Here is a 19,879-nt window from a genome sequence, read left to right as displayed (position 1 = left end):
GAAATTAAAATCAACAATATTATACAAAGCTGGAAAGATGCGTTGTGAAAGTGGAATGCTTTATTTTATCTTCCACAATTGATTGCCTTTTGAGCAGTCATTAACAAATGTAACACTGATTTTCAAAGAGAAAACAGAGAATTGTAAGGTGATAAGGTCATGTGATAGGAGCAGAATTAGGCCATCCGGCCCATCGTCTGCTCTGCTATTCAATCATGGCTAGTCTATCTTTTCCTCTCATCCTCCTGCCTCCTCCCCATAACCCCTGACACCCGTACTAATCAACAATCTATCCGATTGAATCTATTGAACCTGAAGAAGGGTCTCGACCCGAAATGTCACCCATTCCTTCTCTCCAGCAATGCTGCCTGCCCCGCTGAGTTACTCCAGCTTTTTGTGTCTATCTTTGGTTTAAACCAGCAGCATCTGCAGTTCCTTACTACACAATAATCTATCTATCTCTGACTTAAAAATATCCATTGCCTTGGCCTCCACAGCCTTCCGTGGCCAAGAATTCCACAGATTCACTGCCCTCTGACTAAAGAATTGCTCCTCATCTCCTTCCTAAAAGAACGCCCTTTAATTCTAGCTGTATGAACTCGACATCAACATACAATACAATACAATACAATACCTTTATTTGTCATTTGAACCTCACATGAGATTCAAACGAAATTTAGTTTCATTAGCTCAACATCATGGTAAATTCTTTAATTAGAGACTTTGTCATGGGGCCGTTAGAACATCACGAGGTAGTTACAATACGTCATCATCAAAACGCACCAAGGTTATTTAGTGACTCGATGAAATGGTGGATCTGTGTCCTCGTTTTTCATCATTCTTTACATGTGTGATTAGCAGACGTGTATTAAACTCAGGCTTAAAACTAACAATAGATCCAGCAAAAACAACCTTATGTTGAAGGGAGTAACAGACTTACAGCGGGCCTCATGTTCATCGTGAAGCTCCTGCTCTGGTTTGAGTTCCCAAATGCAATGCCTCACATGTATCTGAATTGAACAACATTTGCCATTCTTTGGCCCACTTACCAAGCTTGACTTTGGTCTGAAGAAGGGTTTCGAACCGAAACGTTGCCTATTTCCTTCGCTCCATAGATGCTGCTGCACCTGCTGAGTTTCTCCAGCACTTTACCTTTGTCTACCTTTGACTATGGCCAACCTTCTTCACGATTTGCAATACCTTCCAGATAACCCAAGATAGACACAAAGTGCTGGAATAACTCAGCAGGACAGGCAGCATCTCCGGAGAGAAGGCATGGGTGACGTTTCGGGTCGAGACCCTTCTTCCAGAAAACCCACCTAATCAGCCATCACAGCCCTTTCCAAATTGCCATCAGTGATCACGGGCAGTTGACCCCTTCACATTTCACCTTTCAACCTCGACACCAAGGTGCCACCCCACAATTCCAAAGAATCATTCCAGACTTATCCGATCTTTGGTGCTAGGCTTCCGGAAGACGGGCCTTAGCGCTGGAAAATCTTATCCAGTAAGGGCTCAGGTACTTATCTATTTCCAAACCGTTTTTGTCCTCTCACAAAGCAAATATTTAATGCACTTCTGTGGGATCAGGGGAAATTCTAATCCAATAAATCCAGGAACCAAAACGACACCACGCCACATTAGATTTAATTGTGAGTAATGAGCCAGATTTAATTAAAATTTTGCAGTTGTATGAATATTTATCTAATAGAAATCTCTACTTAGTCTAGTTTAGTTTAGAGATACAGCGCGGAAACAGGCCATTCGGCCCTCCGAGTCCGTACCGTCCAGTGATCACCCCGCACATTAACACTATCACACACACACAGACACACACACACACACACACACACACACACACACACACACACACACACACACACACACACACACACACACACACACACACACACACACACACACACACACACACACACACACACACACACACACACACACACACACACACACACACACACAAACAATTTACACATACACCAAGCCAATTAACTTACAAACCTGTACGCCTTTGGAGTGTGGGAGGAAACCGAAGATCTCGGGGAAAACCCACACAATCACGGGGAGAACGTGCAAACTGCACCCGTAGTCAGGATCGAACCTGCAAACGCTGTAAGGCAGCAACTCTACCGCTGCACCACCGTGCCTCCCACAATAACTTACTCAATGGCTTTCCTCACATCTTGCCAGAAATGAGGTGGTTGGCTGATAACTGCACAATGCTCAAGTCCATCTGCTTCTCTTCAACACACGGGGAGACTGAGGTTACAGGCATGGGCTGGAACAGAGACATGCCCTTAGTCAACAAGGGTGTGTATCCACCTGCCCTTGACATTCAGTGGTGGTGTGACCCCTACCAAGTCCACCAGCGTTAACATACTGAGCATTGCCATTGACCAGAAACTCAACCTCAACAGCCTGATAAACCTGGTGGTACCAGCCCAGGTTAGAACCTGAGTATTGCAAGGCGACTCATAGAACATAGCACACAGATCTATGTGTAAAAACCTGCCTTGCACAGCTCCTGAAAACTTTTCCCCTCTCACCTCCAGTCTTTGTTCTTTCCACTAGGGATGGGGCTAGGTGAAAACGAGTTACAGCCAATGAGACTCAACAGGATGACGTTTCACCTGGGCCCACTGCCAGCAATGGCCTGTTTCCTTTATCATCGTTCCCTTTTTGCACATCTGTCGTACGTTTTTGTTCTCCATCTCTCTATATCACCATCTATATCTCTCGTTCCCCTTTCCCCTGACTCTGTCTGCAGAAGAGTCTCAACGCCTTCCCCTCAGCCAACAATTAACCATTGTGGAAATAAAAAGCTGGAGTAACTCAGCGGGACAGGCAGCATCTCTGGAGACTAGGAATGGGTGACATTTCGGGGTCGAGATCCTTCTTCAGTCATCCCGAAACGCCACCCATTCCTTCTCTCCAGAGATGCCGCCTGCCCCGCTGGGTTTCTCCAGCTTTCTTTTGTCTATCTTCGGTTTAAACCAGCATCTGCAGTTCACTCCTACACAGTGAGCGATCCTTGCTGCATCCATACAGGGATTTGATGAGGTGAAGCCAAGAATATTGTGTGCCTTCTCACACTTCTTGCCTAAGGAGCGATAGACCTGCCTCGGAGGGTGTCACAATAAAAAAATATTGCATTGACTCCTGGAGCTAGGGGCTTTCACATGGGGAGAGATTATTTAGAACGCTAGAAAGATGAGAAGAGTTGATAAGGGAGTTTTGCTCCTCATATTGAAAGGTACAATGTATTGGCAGGAGGGATACATAACAGCTATTTCTCTTGCCTGGGAGATGAAAACTATCTCAAAATCATAAGATGGCAATAAAAAGTTGAAATGAAGTGACATTTTTCTTACTCAAAAGATAGTGAAGATTTGTAATTTTGACCCCAAATATCCCACTAGTTATTCAGAATAGTTTTAAAATAAACATCAATTTTTTTTATATTCTTCCGAGATCAAATGATTTAAATATGGAAGATCAGTCACAATAGAAACATAGAAACATAGAAATTAGGTGCAGGAGTAGGCCATTCGGCCCTTCGAGCCTGCACCGCCATTCAATATGATCATGGCTGATCATCCAACTCAGTATCCTGTACCTGCCTTCTCTCCATACCCCCTGATCCCTTTAGCCACAAGGGCTACATCTAACTCCCTCTATGGGTACAATCACACTAAGGTATCATTAGTCGGAGGGTGGTGAATCTGTGGAATTCGGTGCCACAGACGGCTGCGGAGGCCAAGTCAGTGGATATATTTTAAACCGGAGATAGATAGATTCCTGATTAGTATGGGAGTCGGGAGTTACAGGGAGAAGGCAGGAGAATGGGGTTGAGAGGGTGAGATGGATAGCTGCTCAGGAACCAAAAAAATTGATATTTTGATCAATTAGAAGGTCATGTTGTGGTTCAGTTCAGTCAAAAAATGTACGGCCAATTAATAAATAGCTGAGGCAGTGATGTTTGGATTCTATTTGGCATGAGCAGGCTGAGAGATATGTGGGCTATCTCTCGGCTTTTGCAGGTTGTGGGCCGCGCGGATCAGATAAGCTGATTACTCAGCATGCACCAGATTGCAAATGCTGAAAGGATCAAATATCACTGGTGACAAATAAATCTGAAACGTTATTGATTCTGACAATATCCAGCTGAGGTGATGTACCGGCAATACTTCCACAGGCAGGGGAGAGTGATCCCATGTTGGGAACAACAGATGGAATTGTTTGAAATTTGTTTCCCTCAACACATCTCTGGAGAAACGATGAAACTAATGTGTCGGTGAGCAATATCATGCGTTCTTAGCTCTCTATCTCTCTACATCATCGGTTATATCTCTCGTTTCCCATATCGCTAACTAGTCTGAAGAAGGGTATCGATCCAACACATCACCCATTCCTTCTCTTCAGAGATGCTGCCTGTCCCGCTGAGTTACTCCAGCTTGTTGTGTCTACCTGCGCAGAGTAGTTTAGTTTAGTGATACAGCACGGAAACAGGCCCTTTGGCCCACTGAGTCTACGCCGCTAACTCTACCCTACACACACCAGGGGCAATTTTACACTTATTCCAAGCTAATTAATCTACAAACCTGCACGTCTTTGGAGTGTGGGAGGAAATCAAAGATCTCGGAGAAAACCCACGCAGGTCATGGGGAGAAGGTACAAACTCCGTACAGACAGCACCCGTAGTGCCACTGTGCCACCTACGACATCGCAACACTGCCGTCTGTGTCGTGTTTGTACGAGCTCTCTTTGACCATGTGGGCTTCCTCCCACATGGAAAGATGTGGCAGCAAGTTGTGTTTTTTTGAAACAGTGCAGCACAGGAACAGGCCCTTTGTACAGCGTTTGTATGTTCTCCCCGTGACCATGTCCGTGCCACACATTATGACAAATTAAACTAATCCCTTCTTCCTGCATGTGATTACTATCCCTCATCCCCCTGCATATTCATGTGCCATTTGGGGCGACAGGTGGCGCAATGGGCTAAGTGTTCGGCTGGCAACTGGAAGGTAGCCGGTTTGAATCCCGCTTGGAGTGCATATTGTCGTTGTGTCCTTGGGCAAGACACTTCACCCACCTTTGCCTGCGTGTGAATGTGTGTGAGTGATTGGTGGTGGTCGGAGGGGCCGTAGGCGCAGATTAGAAGCCACGCTTCTGTCAGTCTGCCCCAGGGCAGCTGTGGCTACAGAAGTAGCTCACCACCACCGAGTGTGAATGAAGTGAATGAATAATGCGATGTAAAGCGCCTTGAATATCTAGAAAGGCGCTATATAAATCCCATCCATTATTATTATTATTTATCTAGAAGCCACTTAAACGCCACTGACCTCCCTCCTGTACGGGGGCTTCCTGTCTGAAAGTAAGCCCAATGATCATGTTTAAGAAGGAACTGCAGATGCTGGAAAATCGAAGGTAGACAAAAATGCTGGAGAAACTCAGCGGGTGAAGCAGCATCTATGGAGCAAAGGAAATGGGCAACGTTTCGGGCCGAAACCCTTCTTCAGACTGATGTGTCTGAAGAAGGGTTTCGACCCCAAAAGTTGCCTATTTCACCTGCTGCCTCACCTGCTGAGTTTCTCCAGCATTTTTGTCTACCTAGCCCAATAATCATACTTGGTGGTGCAGCGGTAGAGTTGCTGCCTTACCGAGCTTTAAGCGCCAGAGACGCGGGTTCGATCCCCACTATTGGTGCTTGTCTGTACAGAGCACACTCCAAAGACGTACAGGTAGCACCTCTGGAGGGAAGGAATGGGTGACATTTCGGGATCGAGGCCCTTCTCTAAATGGAAATTATCCCTAGTGTGTGTAGGATAGTGTTAGTTTGCGCAGTCAGGATCAAACCCAGGTCCCTGGCACCCATTCCTTCTCACCAGTGATGCTGCCAGTCCCGCTAGTTACTCCAGCATTTTGTGTCTACCATGGATTTGCACAAGCTGTTTTTGATAAACACTTTTGTCCCGGTTGCACGTTTAGTTTAGAGATACTAAATTTAGAGAATTTAGTACAGGTGCACAACCTTTTATCCGGAGTTCCGGAAACGGAAAAACTCCGAAAACCGGCCATTTTTTCCAGATGTCGTCTGCACACCAAAGCTCGCGTTTGGCGCCAAACTTGACCCAAAACGACCCACGGTCAACCCAGGTCTGTACTACTGTAGCGGCTGCCTCCTCCCTGGAGACCGGGAGACGCTTAAACATCTGTAAATCATTGCTTAAATGTTAGTCAGTTAGTTTGGAGGGCTTTTATGTGAAGGGGGGGTGAAGGGGTAAACTTTAATTCTTAGTCCCCTACCTGGTCGGAGAGGCGGGGAGCGGTCAATGCCTTACCAGGTCGCCGTGCAGTAAGCTCCGCAGCGCTGTGGCCGGTGGGGCTGCGGGCGGCGCCGGTTGTAGCTCTGACCCCGGCAACTCTACCCCTGGCTGCGAGGCGCTCCAAATCCAGCGCGGCCCGCGGCCGGACGCCCCAGCTCCGCGAATGTTGGTAGTCGGCGGCGTCGCAGCGCTGGGAGCGGGCAATGCCTTACCGGGTCGCCGTGCGGCAAGCTCCGGAGCGCTGTGGCCGCCGACTCCCAACATTCGTGGAGCGTCGCTGGATTTGGAGCCGCGCAGCCAGGGGTCGAGTTGCCGCGGTCGGAGCTACAACCGGCGCCGCCCGCAGCCAGACGGAGCCCCCAGCTCCGCGAGGTTGGGAGTCGCCGACCAGGTAGGGGACTAAGAATTAAAGTTTCCCCCTTCACCCACCCACCCCACCACCACATAAAATCCCTCCAAACTAACTGACTAACATTTATGCAATGATTCTCCCGGTCTCCGGGGAGGAGGCAGCTGCTCCAGACTTTTCAAGCCGCCCGCGCTACCTACCTAATCTACGCTAAAAATCTTCCATTCGGAAATCCGAAAATGTCTGAAATCCAACAAGTGTCTGGTCCCAAGGCTTTTCGGATAAAAGGTTGTGCACCTGTATCTCTAAATTTAGAGATATTTCTAAATGTCTAGAAGTGCCCTTCAACTCACTGTAAACAGGCCCTTCGGCTTATCCAGTCAGCTTCGACCAGCGATCCCTGTACATTAACACTATCCAACACACACTAGGGACAATGTACAATTTTTACCCTAGCCCATTAACCTACAAACCTGTATGTCTTTAGAGTGTGGGAGGAACCCGGGGAAAACCCATGCGATCACAGGGAGGATGTGCAAACTCCGTACAGACATGATCGAATCCGGGTCTCTGGCGCTGTAAGGCAGAAACTCTACCGCTGTGCCAACGTGCGTGCCGACCTTAACAAGCATTATACTTTGAACATTCGATGTCGTGAAGTGTTGTTGATGAAATGTAATACCCTGTTACCGTGTTGGATTTTAAACTAATATTCTGACAAAAATAAAATCTTAACTTTGCAGAAAATGGTTGTAAATAAATCAGATTTATTCAGCTTCTGCCTCATGCGATGAACCAAAGAGACATTGATAATGCAGCTGTTAGCCTTCCATGGACCCTCTCTTTTGTAGCAATGTTTATTAAGGGACATCGTGAAGGGACGGAAGATGCAGGAAAAATAGTGGTGGCAATTGTATTTAGTGGTGCCATATTACTTCAATTTAATCCTGTGAACTATTGATCTCGGCGTAATGATTCTTTCCTTTGTCAGTCTCTATTTGATGAAAATGCCAGCAGAAAGTCAACGCAAGCTTTCAAAATTTCACCCCGAGATTTGTTTGTTGCTGGGTGAGTCTCGGGGAACAGCAAAAGTGTGATCTTTTAATTCCTTTGGGCCTGGGGAGGCAATTATGCATCTTGCAGGGTGCCGAGTTTGAAATGGAGACTGTCAGACAGAGCGGAAGCTAGCTGTGATAAGCCCATTGAACGGCTAAATTTACTTGAGAGCGTGCCTCTTTGTTTAGTTTCTTTAGACTTAACATGAATACACTGTGTACAATCCCTCCTTGCTTTCTGGAAAAGACTTTTGAAGCCTGCACAAATATTCTTTTGTGCCTGTATATCATTTGCAGTTCAATTAGATGTGGGGTTGGTTTCACGGGCACTCATGTAACGCGTAGCTGCAAAAATTAAATCGGCAAACTTTTTTATTTGGAAAAAGGGCAGAAAGTTAAAACTGTTAAGACTTTGCTGATCTTTTTATCCATCGAGTCATCTTGCGGAGAAGCAGGCCATTGAGCCCATCGTTTCCCTGCTAACCATCATGTAGTTTAGAGATCCAGCGCGGAAACAGGCCCTTCAGCCCACCGGGTCTGCACCGCCCAGCGATCACCGCACATTAACACTATCCTACACACACCAGGGACAATTTACATTTATACCAAGCCAATTAACCTACAAACCTGTATGTCTTTGTACGTAAGCCAATTAACCTACAAACATGTACGTCTTGGGGAGTGGGAGGAAACCGAAGATCTCGGAGAAAACCCACGCAGGTCACGGGGAGAACGTACATTTTTTGTACAGACACCACCCATAGTCAGGATCGAACCTGGGTCTCTGGCGCTGGAAGGCCGAGACTCTACCGCTGTGCCACCGTGCTGCCCCTTATCTATACTATAAATATTTACCTGTACTTGGTCCATAGCCTTCTGCACGTTGGTGATTCCGATGCCTGGCATTCTGCCGAAAGGTGAGAGTACCCGTTTCCACCATGCCCTCACAGAAAGGGCATTTGGGTTCCAACTACAGAAGCGGCACGGTGGCGCAGCGGTAGAGTTGCAGCCTTACAGCGCCAGACACCCAGGGTTGCATCCCGACCACAAATGCTGTCAATGTGGAGTTTGCACATTCTCCCTGTGACCGTGTGGGTTTTCTCTGGGTGCTCCGGTTTCTTCCCACTTTCCAAAGACGTGCAGGTTTGGAGGTTAATTGGCTTCTGTGAATGTTCCCTAGTTGTAGGATAGAACTAGTATACAGGTGATCGTTGGTCAGGGCAGACTCGGTCTGCTGAAGGACCTATTTCAGCACTATATCTCCAAACTAAACTAACCAAATCCAGCCTCATAACTGAAACAGCAGCATTGTGATGAATAAAAATGTGATGAATGACTAAAAAACAGTTTTTACCCCACTGCTATAAAAGCACTAAATGTAGCCGCCAAGTAAAAGAGGGGCCAGACATACTAAGGGAATGTGGTACACTGTGAAATCGACAGAAGGATGGAGGGTTGGGTGTTTATGCGTGCTATTTTCGTGATATTTATTTTAGTTGTTTATCTTTTAATATTTGATCTTGTATGTATCGTTAGCTTTTAGAAATGTTTGAATGGTGCACTGACTGGCTGACATTTTTAAATTTTGTTGTACATGGTTCATGTTACAATGACAATAAAGAAACTATTCTATTCTATTCTATTCTAAATGTGCACTGTTGCTAAATAAGAATCATAAGCTTCAGATAGTTGGGATTTTATTTATCTGAGATGGTGTTTGAAGGGAGTGGGTCAGTCCTATGAACATTTTTTTGTGCTCTGAACATTCTAACATTAGTCTAGAAAATCGACACCTTTTTTTACCAATTGCCGCTGTCTAGTTCGACAGACCCGTATGCAGTTTGTGTGTGTGTGATGGATTCTTCCAAACGCAGTTACTATCCAGAGAGAGCAAGTTGAACATGACAGGAGTATTATAGAAGGGAAAAAAAGACTGTAAGCTGCATGAGAAGATTAAAATAAGAGGCTAAAAGCTAGTGCAAGCAGAATTTCTTGAAGCAAGGTGGAAAATAAGCGCGCATTTTCGGGAGAAAATTCAGAGAGTTAAGCATTAGTAATAGGCCATAATTGACCCATTAAATTTGGGATGCTCGACACCACTTTGAAGTAATTGGACGCATCTTTGAGGGCGATATGGATTGAGGAGATTGAAGAGACAAGGGGGGTTAAGACCGTAGAGAAATATAAATGAAATTGAAGATTTTCAGATCAATATGTGTTAAATCAATAGCTGGTCTCTATCAGGAAGTGCAGAGGTGACTGATTTAGGCTTTAAAGACACAGCGTGGAACAAGTCATCAGCAGTCACCCTGTCCACTAGCAATATTCTGCAAATTAGAGTCAAATTACACAAGCCAAATAAACCTGGCCAGCGATCAACATACACTAACGCTATCCTACACACACCAGGGACAATTTACACTTATACCAGGCCAATTAACCTACGGCTTTGGAGTGTGGGAGGAAACCGGAGCAACATGTCCCAGCTACACTAATCCCACTTGCCTGTGTGTGGCCCATCTCCCTCCAAACCTGTCCTATCCATGTACCTGCCTAAACGTCAGGATAGTCCCAGCCTCAATTACGTCCTCTGTGGTTCCATACGCCCACCACCATTTGCGTGAAAAGGTAGCCCTCTCAAAATCCTATTAAACCTTTTCTCCTTCACCTTAAACCTATGTCCTCTGGTCCTCGATTCCGCTACTCTGTGCAAGAGATTATGTGCATCTACCCGATCTTTTCCTCTCATCATTTTATACAGATTGTATGGTGCTTAACTTACATATTCTGTATTTGCCAACCAGTTGTGTTTGGTCCACCAAGGCCTACTGGATCTCCCACTAGCTAACCATGTTAACTCGCCTTCCCATTCCCACACTCACCTTTCTGTCCTGGACCACCCTCACTGCCAGAAATGAGGCCACACGCCAACTGGTGGGACAGCACGTTGTCGACCATCCCGACCAGCGATCCCCGCACATTAACACTATCCCACGCACACTAGGGACAATTTATAATTTTTACCAAGCGAATCACGGTAACCTACAAACCTGTACGTCTTTGGAGTGTGGGAGGAAACTGGAGCACCCGGAGAAAACCCACGCAGGTCACGGGGAGAACGTACAAACTCCGTACAGACAGAGCCCGTAGTCGTGTGCCCTTGTTTTTGGCGCATCATAACTTTTGATTCCATTGATAAACTCTATCCTCTATTCAATAGTTTTTGATACCTCTGCTAAAGGTGAAAGCTTTACCCCATATACCACATGCATGCTCCTGATGAGTTTACAAATATCTATCAAATCAAGTCAAGTCACATTTATTTATATAGCACATTTAAAAAAACAACTCTGGTTGGCCAAAGTGCTTTACATTTGTTATAAGAATAGTATAAACAAACAAACTACATACATATATACATATAGCCCTCGCTCAGTGGACTCAGGAAAGGCTTGGGAGTATAGATAAGTTTTTAGTCTTGACTGAAAGGAGTCGATGGAGGGGGCAGTTCTGATGGGAAGGGGGATGCTGTTCCACAGTCTAGGAGCTGCAACCGCAAAGGCACGGTCGCCCCTAAGCTTATGCCTAGACCGTGCGCGGGTGGTCAGGGTGGTATTTGAATTGCTTTATTATTATTACATGTACCAAGGTACAGTGAAAGAGTTTGTTTCATGCGCTCTCTGGGGAAATCACACCGAACATGAGTTAAAATGGTGGTGCAAAAAGAAAAAGGAATATAGCGTGCAGAATACAGTTTTATAGCTACAGAGAAAGTTCAGATAATAAAACAGGGCCACGCAAGATGCAGTGCAAGATTGGGAATACATTCTTATCTTATGAGTGGTCTGTTCAATAACAGGTGGGACAAAGCTGTTCTTGAATCTGGTGGTTCGTTCTATCAAGCTTTTGTGTCTTCTACATGTGTTCATAAAGTCAAAACAGAAGCAGAATTAGGCCTTTCGGTCCCATTAAGTCTACTCCGCCATTCAATCATGGCTGATCGATCTCCCCTAACCCTGTTCTCCTGACTTCAATGACTGGAGATGTAACCCTCCCTCGCCTCTTGTCTTCCTCCCACACAGGGCGGGCTGATCGCTCTGCTGCTCCTCATCCTGCTCTTCACCATGGTGCTGTACGCCCGGCGGAGGTGGTGCAAGCGGCGGCGGGTGCCGCAGAAGAGCGCCAGCACGGAGGCCACCCACGAGATCCACTACATCCCCTCCGTGCTGCTGGGGCCGCAGGCCAGGGACAGCTTCCGCAACTCCAGGATACAGGCCCACAACTCGGTGGTGGGCATGCCCATCCGAGAGACCCCCATCCTGGACGACTACGACTGCGACGAGGAGGAGAACCAACTGCGGCCCGAAGCGTGCAACCGAGACGATGACTTTGGAAGCCAGGTGACCCGCACACTGGAGAGCCTGGGGAGAGGAGAAGAGAAGAAACCTTGTTATGCAGGTTTGGGCTGTTTTTGTTTTCTCATGGTTTAGTATTTTACTGTCGATGGGTTCATTTAAATTCCAACGTGATATAAGACCCTCTTATAAAGAAAGTAAACGGGCAGCGGATGAGTTTTACAACTTCACGTTCTCGTACGATGAAGGTATATTTGTTTTGTTTTTTAAATATTTTTATTAGAAACAAACATATTATGGTAAAGTATAGTTACATATTATAGTAAAAAAACACTTTACAGAAACATCAATCATACATTATTAAATTTTCACTTTTTATTTGGCAAGTCCTAAAAGTGAGCATCCACTAATCACGATGCCACTGATAAATGGAGTTGTGTACAAGTGGGTTATTTTTAGCCGTTTTAACGCTTTAAAGCTCAGGTAGAGATCGAGAGAGAGCAACGCAACCAGGTCACAGGTAGGTAGGCACACTCTGCTTCTCTCCCTCTTACAGGCTCATCAACACAGTGCAAACTGCAAAGATGGGGCGGGCACAGTGGCACAGCGCTAGAGCTGCTGCCTTACTGCCCCAACGACCCGGCATCAATCTTGACTGCCGGTGATGTCTGTGTGGAGTTTGCACGTCCTCCCTGTGACTGCGTGGGTTTTCTCCGGGTGCTCCGGTCTCCTCTCACATTCCAATGGGTTAATTGGCTTGGTATAATTGTAACTTGTCCCTGGTGCGTGTAGGGTAGTGCTAACGTGCTGGTCGGTGTGGGCTCGGTGGGCCGAAGGGTCTGTTTCCACACTGTATCTAAACTCACTGATGGATATATTCACCAAATAGAAGCAGAAGAAAGTCTGAAGAAGGGTCTCGACCCAAAACGTCACCCATCCCTTCTCTCCAGGGATACTGCCTGTTCTGCTGAGTTACTCCAGCTTTTTGTGTCTATCTTTGGTTTAAACCAGCATCTGCATGTTCCTTCCTACACAAACATCTAAAAGTATAATAGAAATGTAACCACAAATGTAACCAGGCTGGCTCAACAAGTAACTTAGTTTCAAGATATAGCACGGACACAGGCCTTTCGGCCAACTGAGTCCACACTGACCAGCTTTTTGTGTCTATTTCATTAAAACAAGGAACTGCAGAAGACACAAGGTGCTGGAGTGATTCATTGGCTCAGACGGTATCTTCTGAAAACATGGATAGGTGATATTTTGGGTTGTAACCCCTCCCACCTTCCCTTCCCCCCCATCCTCCCTTGTATTTTCCTTCCCCCTCTCTCCTGTACCCCATTTGGACTCGCACCTATTTTTCGACCCAAACTGTCACCCATACCTTCCCTCCAGAGATGCTGCCTGTCCCTCCATGCTGAGTGACTCCAGCATTCTGTGTCTATCTTTGGTGTAAACCAGCATCTACAGTTTTTCCTACACCACTGGCTGATGTCTTGCTCCCGCCCCCCGATGTTAAGGCCAATTAGTAAAAACTTATTTTAATCTTGATGAGCTCAGAAAAAGCGGGCTGGATTTGCAATTGTAATTTGTGTGTTCTCAACACAGTAGGGATTTTTGTTTGACGCATGAAGTGAAAAGGATGAAGTTTTATTTACCCAAATAAAAATGGAATCATGGATTTCCACACATGCAGTGTATGTGTACATGGAATCAATGAAGTAATGGCCTGAATAAAATAATGAGCCTGAAGAAGGTTCCCGACCTGAAACATCATCTACCCCTGTCCTCCAGAGATGCTGTCTGACCCGCTGAGTTACTCCAGCACTTTGTGTTTTTTGTTCAAAGAATTAATGTTAGACTGAATCTGTTTACCTTTGGTCGGGAGAATTGGAAAAAGAAAGGAGTGCCTGCTGGAATTGATCAGCCAGACTTTGAAATACAGATATTTCCGTGAATTATCTTATTCCAATTTTTCTCTACACATGGTTAAGATGTTTCTGAAGCTCTAGTTTCTTTTAGCTTAGAAATGCAGTGCGGAAACAGGCTATTTGGCCCACCGAGTCCGCGCTGGCCAGCGATTTCCCCCCCCCCCCCCACACACACACACACACACTGGGGTCAATTTCTTTGATTATTTTTTTATCCCAAGTCAATTAACCTACAGATCTGAGCGTCTTTAGAGTGTGGGGGGGGGGGGACCAGAGATCCTGGAGAAAACCCACGCAGGTCACGGGGAGAAAGTACTAATTCCGTACAGACAGCACCCGTAGTCAGGATCATCGCGGGTTCTCTGGCGCTGTAAGGCAGCAACTCTACCGCTGGGCCACCGCACCATGCTGCTTTTAATACTCCCATTTCTCCATATGGTACTTCAGTCTGCTGATTTACCAAACAGAATTGATGGGTTTTGAAGTTAAAAAATAGTGTTGGCACACAGTCAAAGCTGGTAGAGCTGCTGCCTCACAGCGCCATGGACCCCGATTCGACCCTCACCCAGGGTGCTGTCTGTGTGGAGTTTGCACATTCTCCCTGTGGCCGCCTGGGTTTCCTCCCAACTGCCAAAGACGTGCGTTTTGTGGGTTAATCGGCCTCTGTCAGGTGCCCCTTGTGTAGAGGGAGAGGATGCAAAAGTGACACCATAGAACTGGTGTGAATGGGTCGACCCACAATGCTGGAGTAACTCAGCGAGACAGCCGGCATCTTTGGAGAGAAGGAATGGGTGATGTTTTTTTTCAGGCTAAGAATCAGGGGAGAGGGAAATTAGAGATATGGAAGGACAAGGTGTGAAAACGACAGATCAAAGCAGACAATGTTCCAAGCAATGTACAATGGGTGTACATGGGGATGGGGCCTGGACTTTGTGCCTTCCCTCATAATGGGAACCATTGTGGGGGATGTTTTTATGTTTAAATTTCTTTATTATTGTTTTGTTGTATTCTTTTTAATGTGCTGCGATGGCAATCCGCATTTCACTACACCAATTGGTGTATGTGACAAATAAAGAACCTTTGAACCCTTGGTTCTTTGTAAAAGAGAACCGCAGATGCTGGTTTAAACCAAAGATAGACGCAAAAAGCTGGAGTAACTCAGCGGGACAGGCAGCATCTCTGGAGAGAAGGAATGGGTGATGTTTCAGGATGTCTACAGAAGGGTCTCCACCCCGAAACATTACCCATTCCTTCTCTCCAGAGATGCTGCCCGTCCCGTTGAGTTACTCCAGCTTTTTGTGTCTACAATGGTTCATTGTCGGCTGAGGGGAAGGTGACAACGAAGCAAAACAATACAATTAATCAGGAGGACAGTTGGAGCACTAGGGTGGGGGAGGGACGGAGAGAGAGGGAAAGCAAGGGTTAACAAAATCAATGGTGTGATTTGAACGGGTTATTAGTGATTAGCGTAGATTCGGTGCGCCGAAGGGCCTGTTTCCACGCTGCATCTTTCAATCTAAACACGTGCAGACAAATGTGAGAACAAAAGTTACACTGGCTCACACAAGATGTGCTGGAAATTTGTAATTCCACATCACGCAGTGCAGGTTTTGTAGAAAGTACATCAGAAAGTACATAAGTGGCGGCGCTGTGAAACGGCTGCGGCTCGTCTGTTTTTACTTTTTTGTGCTCTTTTTTTTTGTCTTGTTCAGTTAAACTTTTGGTTATTAGGTTGTGTTATGCGTGTGGGGAGGAGGGGGGTGAAACGGGGCTTTCTGTCTCTCCCTTCGGGGGAATGCGACTTTCTTGTCGTATCCCCCTTCTCTCCCCCCCCGTCTGAGCTGAGGCCTAATGGCGGAGCTGGCGGCCTCCAACCTGCGACCGACCTCGAGGCTCCGGAGGTAGAGCCAGCCAGTACTCACCAACGCGAGGCTGGCCGTCTTCGAGCTGCGGCGGCGTTCGGGCAGCGGCACGACTCGGCGCTCCGGTGAGGGTGGACGGCGCGGGGACACTCCTGTGAGGGCGGCCCGGCTCCCGGCTGGAAGGACGGCCCAGCTCCCGGCTGGAAGGTGCTCCCGTGGGGGCGGCCCGGTGCGGGGCTGAGACGCTCCCGTGTGGGCGGCCCGGTGTGGGGCGGAGACGGTGCTCCGGTGGCTGAGGCGGCGTTCTGGCGGCGGTGACCTGAATCCGGGGCTCGGCCGCGGGCCAGTGGATGACATCGTCGGGAGCTCGCGGGTCACAGGTTGAAGCCTGTTTTCCGGAGCTCCCGTGGCAACAACTGCGTCCGATGGACTGGAGGGCGGCAGCTTCGACCACCCCCGGGCCCACGGAGCTTGAACCGCGGGACTGACTTACCATCGCCCGGTGGGGTATCGCCTCAGCGCAGAGGGAGAAGAGGAGGGAAGAGACAGCAACCCTAAGACTTTTGCCTCCATCACAGTGAGGAGGTGCTTGGTGAACTCACTGTGGTGGATGTTAATGTGTGTTTATTGTGTGTTGTTTATTATTACATGTATGGCTGCAGGCAACGACATTTCGTTCAGACCAAAAGGTCTGAATGACAAATAAAGGATTCAATTCAATTCAATTCAAGTCAATTCATCACAACAAAGTCTTCAGAGCCACTAATAGCTCTAAGGTATTGAACATGGATCATTGATGAGGCAAGGTTTTTAGAATCTTGTTCATTATCACAGTCAAAGGCCAAATTGATTCATCAGCTCTCAATAACAAGCATCAGGAACCGAGACAGTTATCGATTAGACAGTCAGTTCTATGCCTTATCCTAATGAGACGATATGCTTAAAATAACTTGTATTTCCCAATTATCTGGACATGATTTTGTAATTCACATTCCAATTCTGATCTGCATCTTTACACCTCATTCCAATAGTGAATGCCTCATGATTGTGCCACGGTAAGAATTAGTGACTGGTTGACATAAGTTCATTAAGTTGTCGGTTAGAATTAGGCCATTCGGCCCATCAAGTCTACTCTGCCATTCAATCGTAGCTTGGGGAAGGTGATATCGAGACATATAAAGATAGCATTTAATCAGGACAGGCAGACTCGTTAGATAACCAGTATCGGGGAGGGATGGAGAGAGAGGAAAAGCAAGGGTTACTTGAAGTTAGAGGTCAATGTTCATACCGTTGGGTTGTAAAATATACATATTATATTTATTTATTTATATTTATTCATATATTCGGCCCATCGAGTCTACTCTGCCATTCAATCATGGCTGTCCTATCTTTCCCTCTCAACCCCATTCTCCTGCCTTCTCCCCATAACCCCTGACACCCGTACTAATCGAGAACGTTAGCGAATGTTCCCGTCTTGAATAAACTAAATATATGTGTCACCCCTCGCATACCTTAATTTAACATCCCCATGGGCAGAGTCAGCTTGCTAGATGATTCAACGTTGAAATATTTATTATTTCATAAGCAAATGCTGGCTCCTCATTTCTCACCATTGATGAATTGGTTCAATTTTAACAAAAAGGCTTATCATCCCGATTGCTAAGACTATTGTAGATCAAAGAGTATTGCTGATTTGATCCGCGTCTGCTTTTGCTGCTGATGACCAGATCCATAATCCACGTCAGGTTGTCCACGCCACCACCACCTGGCGGCATGAGGGCTGCCATGTTGTCTTTGGTTGTAACTTACGATTCGGAGCCTGCAGCACTCATCTCGAAGGTCTCTGTATATATACGAATTAAAGTATTTGTTATGATATATAATGACTCTATCATAAGTACTTTGAACAGCTATATCGCACTCAGATGAATGAATGAATGGATACTTCTGCCACAGTGAATGTATTTGTTTAGCTCACCCAAGGCATGCAAAGAGTCGCCACGTAAAGGGCACTGACAGTTACAAAGTACCCCACACCTTGTCCTCTGTTCTCTCCCCCCCCCCCCCCCCCCCCCCCCCCCCCCCCCCCCCCCCCCCCCCCCCCCCCCTCACGGCAGTTCCCCAACGCCGAGTCTTCTGTCCTCCCCACCCCACCCCCTCACTACAGTTCCCCCAATGATGCTGTTTCTCCTCTGCTGTCTCCGTAAACCTTGTTATCGCCAATAACAAACATCGAAACGGTAAATAGCTTTGCTGTTCTGTTACCCTGTGAACAGCTCATTATTTAGAAAATTGTAAACTTGGTGAGCTGATCAGTAGTGCTGATAGGATTAAATAAAGGATACTTAATTCCTCATTGTGAATCCGTGCAGCGTGCACTTGGGATCCAGTCTTTTATTAAGTGATGAAAGTGCGGCTGCAGTTCGCTAGTTCCACAGGTCCTGTTGTCAACAAGATTAATTACATATAGATAGAAAAGGGAGCTTCTGTGCTTGACATGAAACCATGTATTATCGAGGTGAATGTGAACAGGTAGGGGCAGCATGGCGCCACAGCGATAGAGTTACTGCCTTACAGCGCCAAAGACCGGGCTCGATCCTGACTGCGGGCGCTGTCAGTGCAGAGTTTGTACATTCTCCCCGTGACCAAGCGTGAGTTTTTCTCGAGATCTTCGGTTTCCTCCCACACTCCAAAGACGTACAGGTTTGTAGGTTAACTGGCTGTGGTAAAGGTTGTAAATTATTCCAAGTGTGTGGGAGAGTGTTAGTAAACGGAGCGATCGCTGATCGGTGCGGACTCGGTGGGCCAAAGTACATGCTTCTGCGCTTTATCTTTAAACTAAACTAAACTAAACGTAAGGTACACAAAATTGCTGGAGAAACTCAGCGGGTGCAGCAGCATTATGGAGCGAAGGAAATAGGCAACGTTTCGGCCCGAAACCCAAAGGAAATAGATAACGTTTCGGGTCGAAATCCAAAGGGTTTCGGCCCGAAACGTTGCCTATTTCCTTCGCTCCATAGATGCTGCTGCACCCGCTGAGTTTCTCCAGCAATTTTGTGTACCTTCGATCTACCAGCATCTGCAGTTCCTTCTTGAAAACTAAATGTAATCTGGAGTGAATGGGAGACAGAGAACTTAAGATCGACTTTTAAAAAGTCATACTAACTTTTCTAGCGCTGCAGATGAATGCCAAGAAAACATTGATTGTTCAAAGGATAAAAGGGAATTGAAATCGGCTTCAAAAGTGGATCCCATTGCTTTTATTCTTAATGCAAAAATCATGAATTGGAAGTAGTGCAACCATTCTGATGCCTGTACCACCGCATTCAATTTTTTTCTGGAGAAAATATGTTCGCCATATTTCAAATAGCTCCTCCAGACCCACCCAGAATCTGGTGGAGTCTCGACACGAAACGTCTCCCTCCCCCAGAATATTGGCATGTGTACCGAGGTACAGTGAAAGGCTTTTGCCTGCGTGCTATTCTATCAAATCGGATAATACTGTACATGAATACAGCCAAGCCAAACTCAAATACAATAAATAGAGCAAAGGGAGAATAACAGGATACAGAATATAGTTCTCAGCATTATAGCTTGTAGCAGGCACTTGCTCATAAGGACCAATTTGTAGTGACACGGTATGAATGCTTCTTAGTATATTGTCACGTGTATCGAGGTACAGTGAAAAGCTTTTGTTGCGTCCTAACCAGTCAGAGGAAAGACAATACATGATTACAGTGTACAGCTACATGATAGGAGCAGGATGCTCCTCAGCTTCTTCCCACAGGCTATAAGCCTGCTAAATGGACTTTGCCCCCTGCCAAGTATCGCGCACAAACCCCCACACTGCAGCAGAGCCACTGTTGTGCCGCTGCCGGTCGGAACGCCTGTTGAATGTTTAGTAGAGTGTTAAATTTGTTCATGATACATGTATTTTTTAAATTTCTATTTATTTTTCATGCACACTGAATGGACACTGGTTG

The 19,879-nt window shown here is 46.4% G+C and overlaps 1 protein-coding gene across 1 annotated transcript in view; it reads left to right on the top strand.

The window, feature by feature from the left end:
* The window catches only part of LOC129712119 (astrotactin-2-like), an 863,305-nt gene that overhangs the window by 210,904 nt on the left and 632,522 nt on the right, over positions 1-19,879 (top strand). Inside the window, 1 exon segment of the mRNA XM_055660334.1 lies at positions 11,831-12,206. Coding sequence (XP_055516309.1) covers positions 11,831-12,206 — 376 coding nt within the window.

Source organism: Leucoraja erinacea, chromosome 31 (assembly GCF_028641065.1).
Source record: "Leucoraja erinacea ecotype New England chromosome 31, Leri_hhj_1, whole genome shotgun sequence".
Classification (NCBI taxonomy): domain Eukaryota; kingdom Metazoa; phylum Chordata; class Chondrichthyes; order Rajiformes; family Rajidae; genus Leucoraja; species Leucoraja erinaceus.
This window is presented reverse-complemented; position numbering and strand designations above follow the sequence as displayed.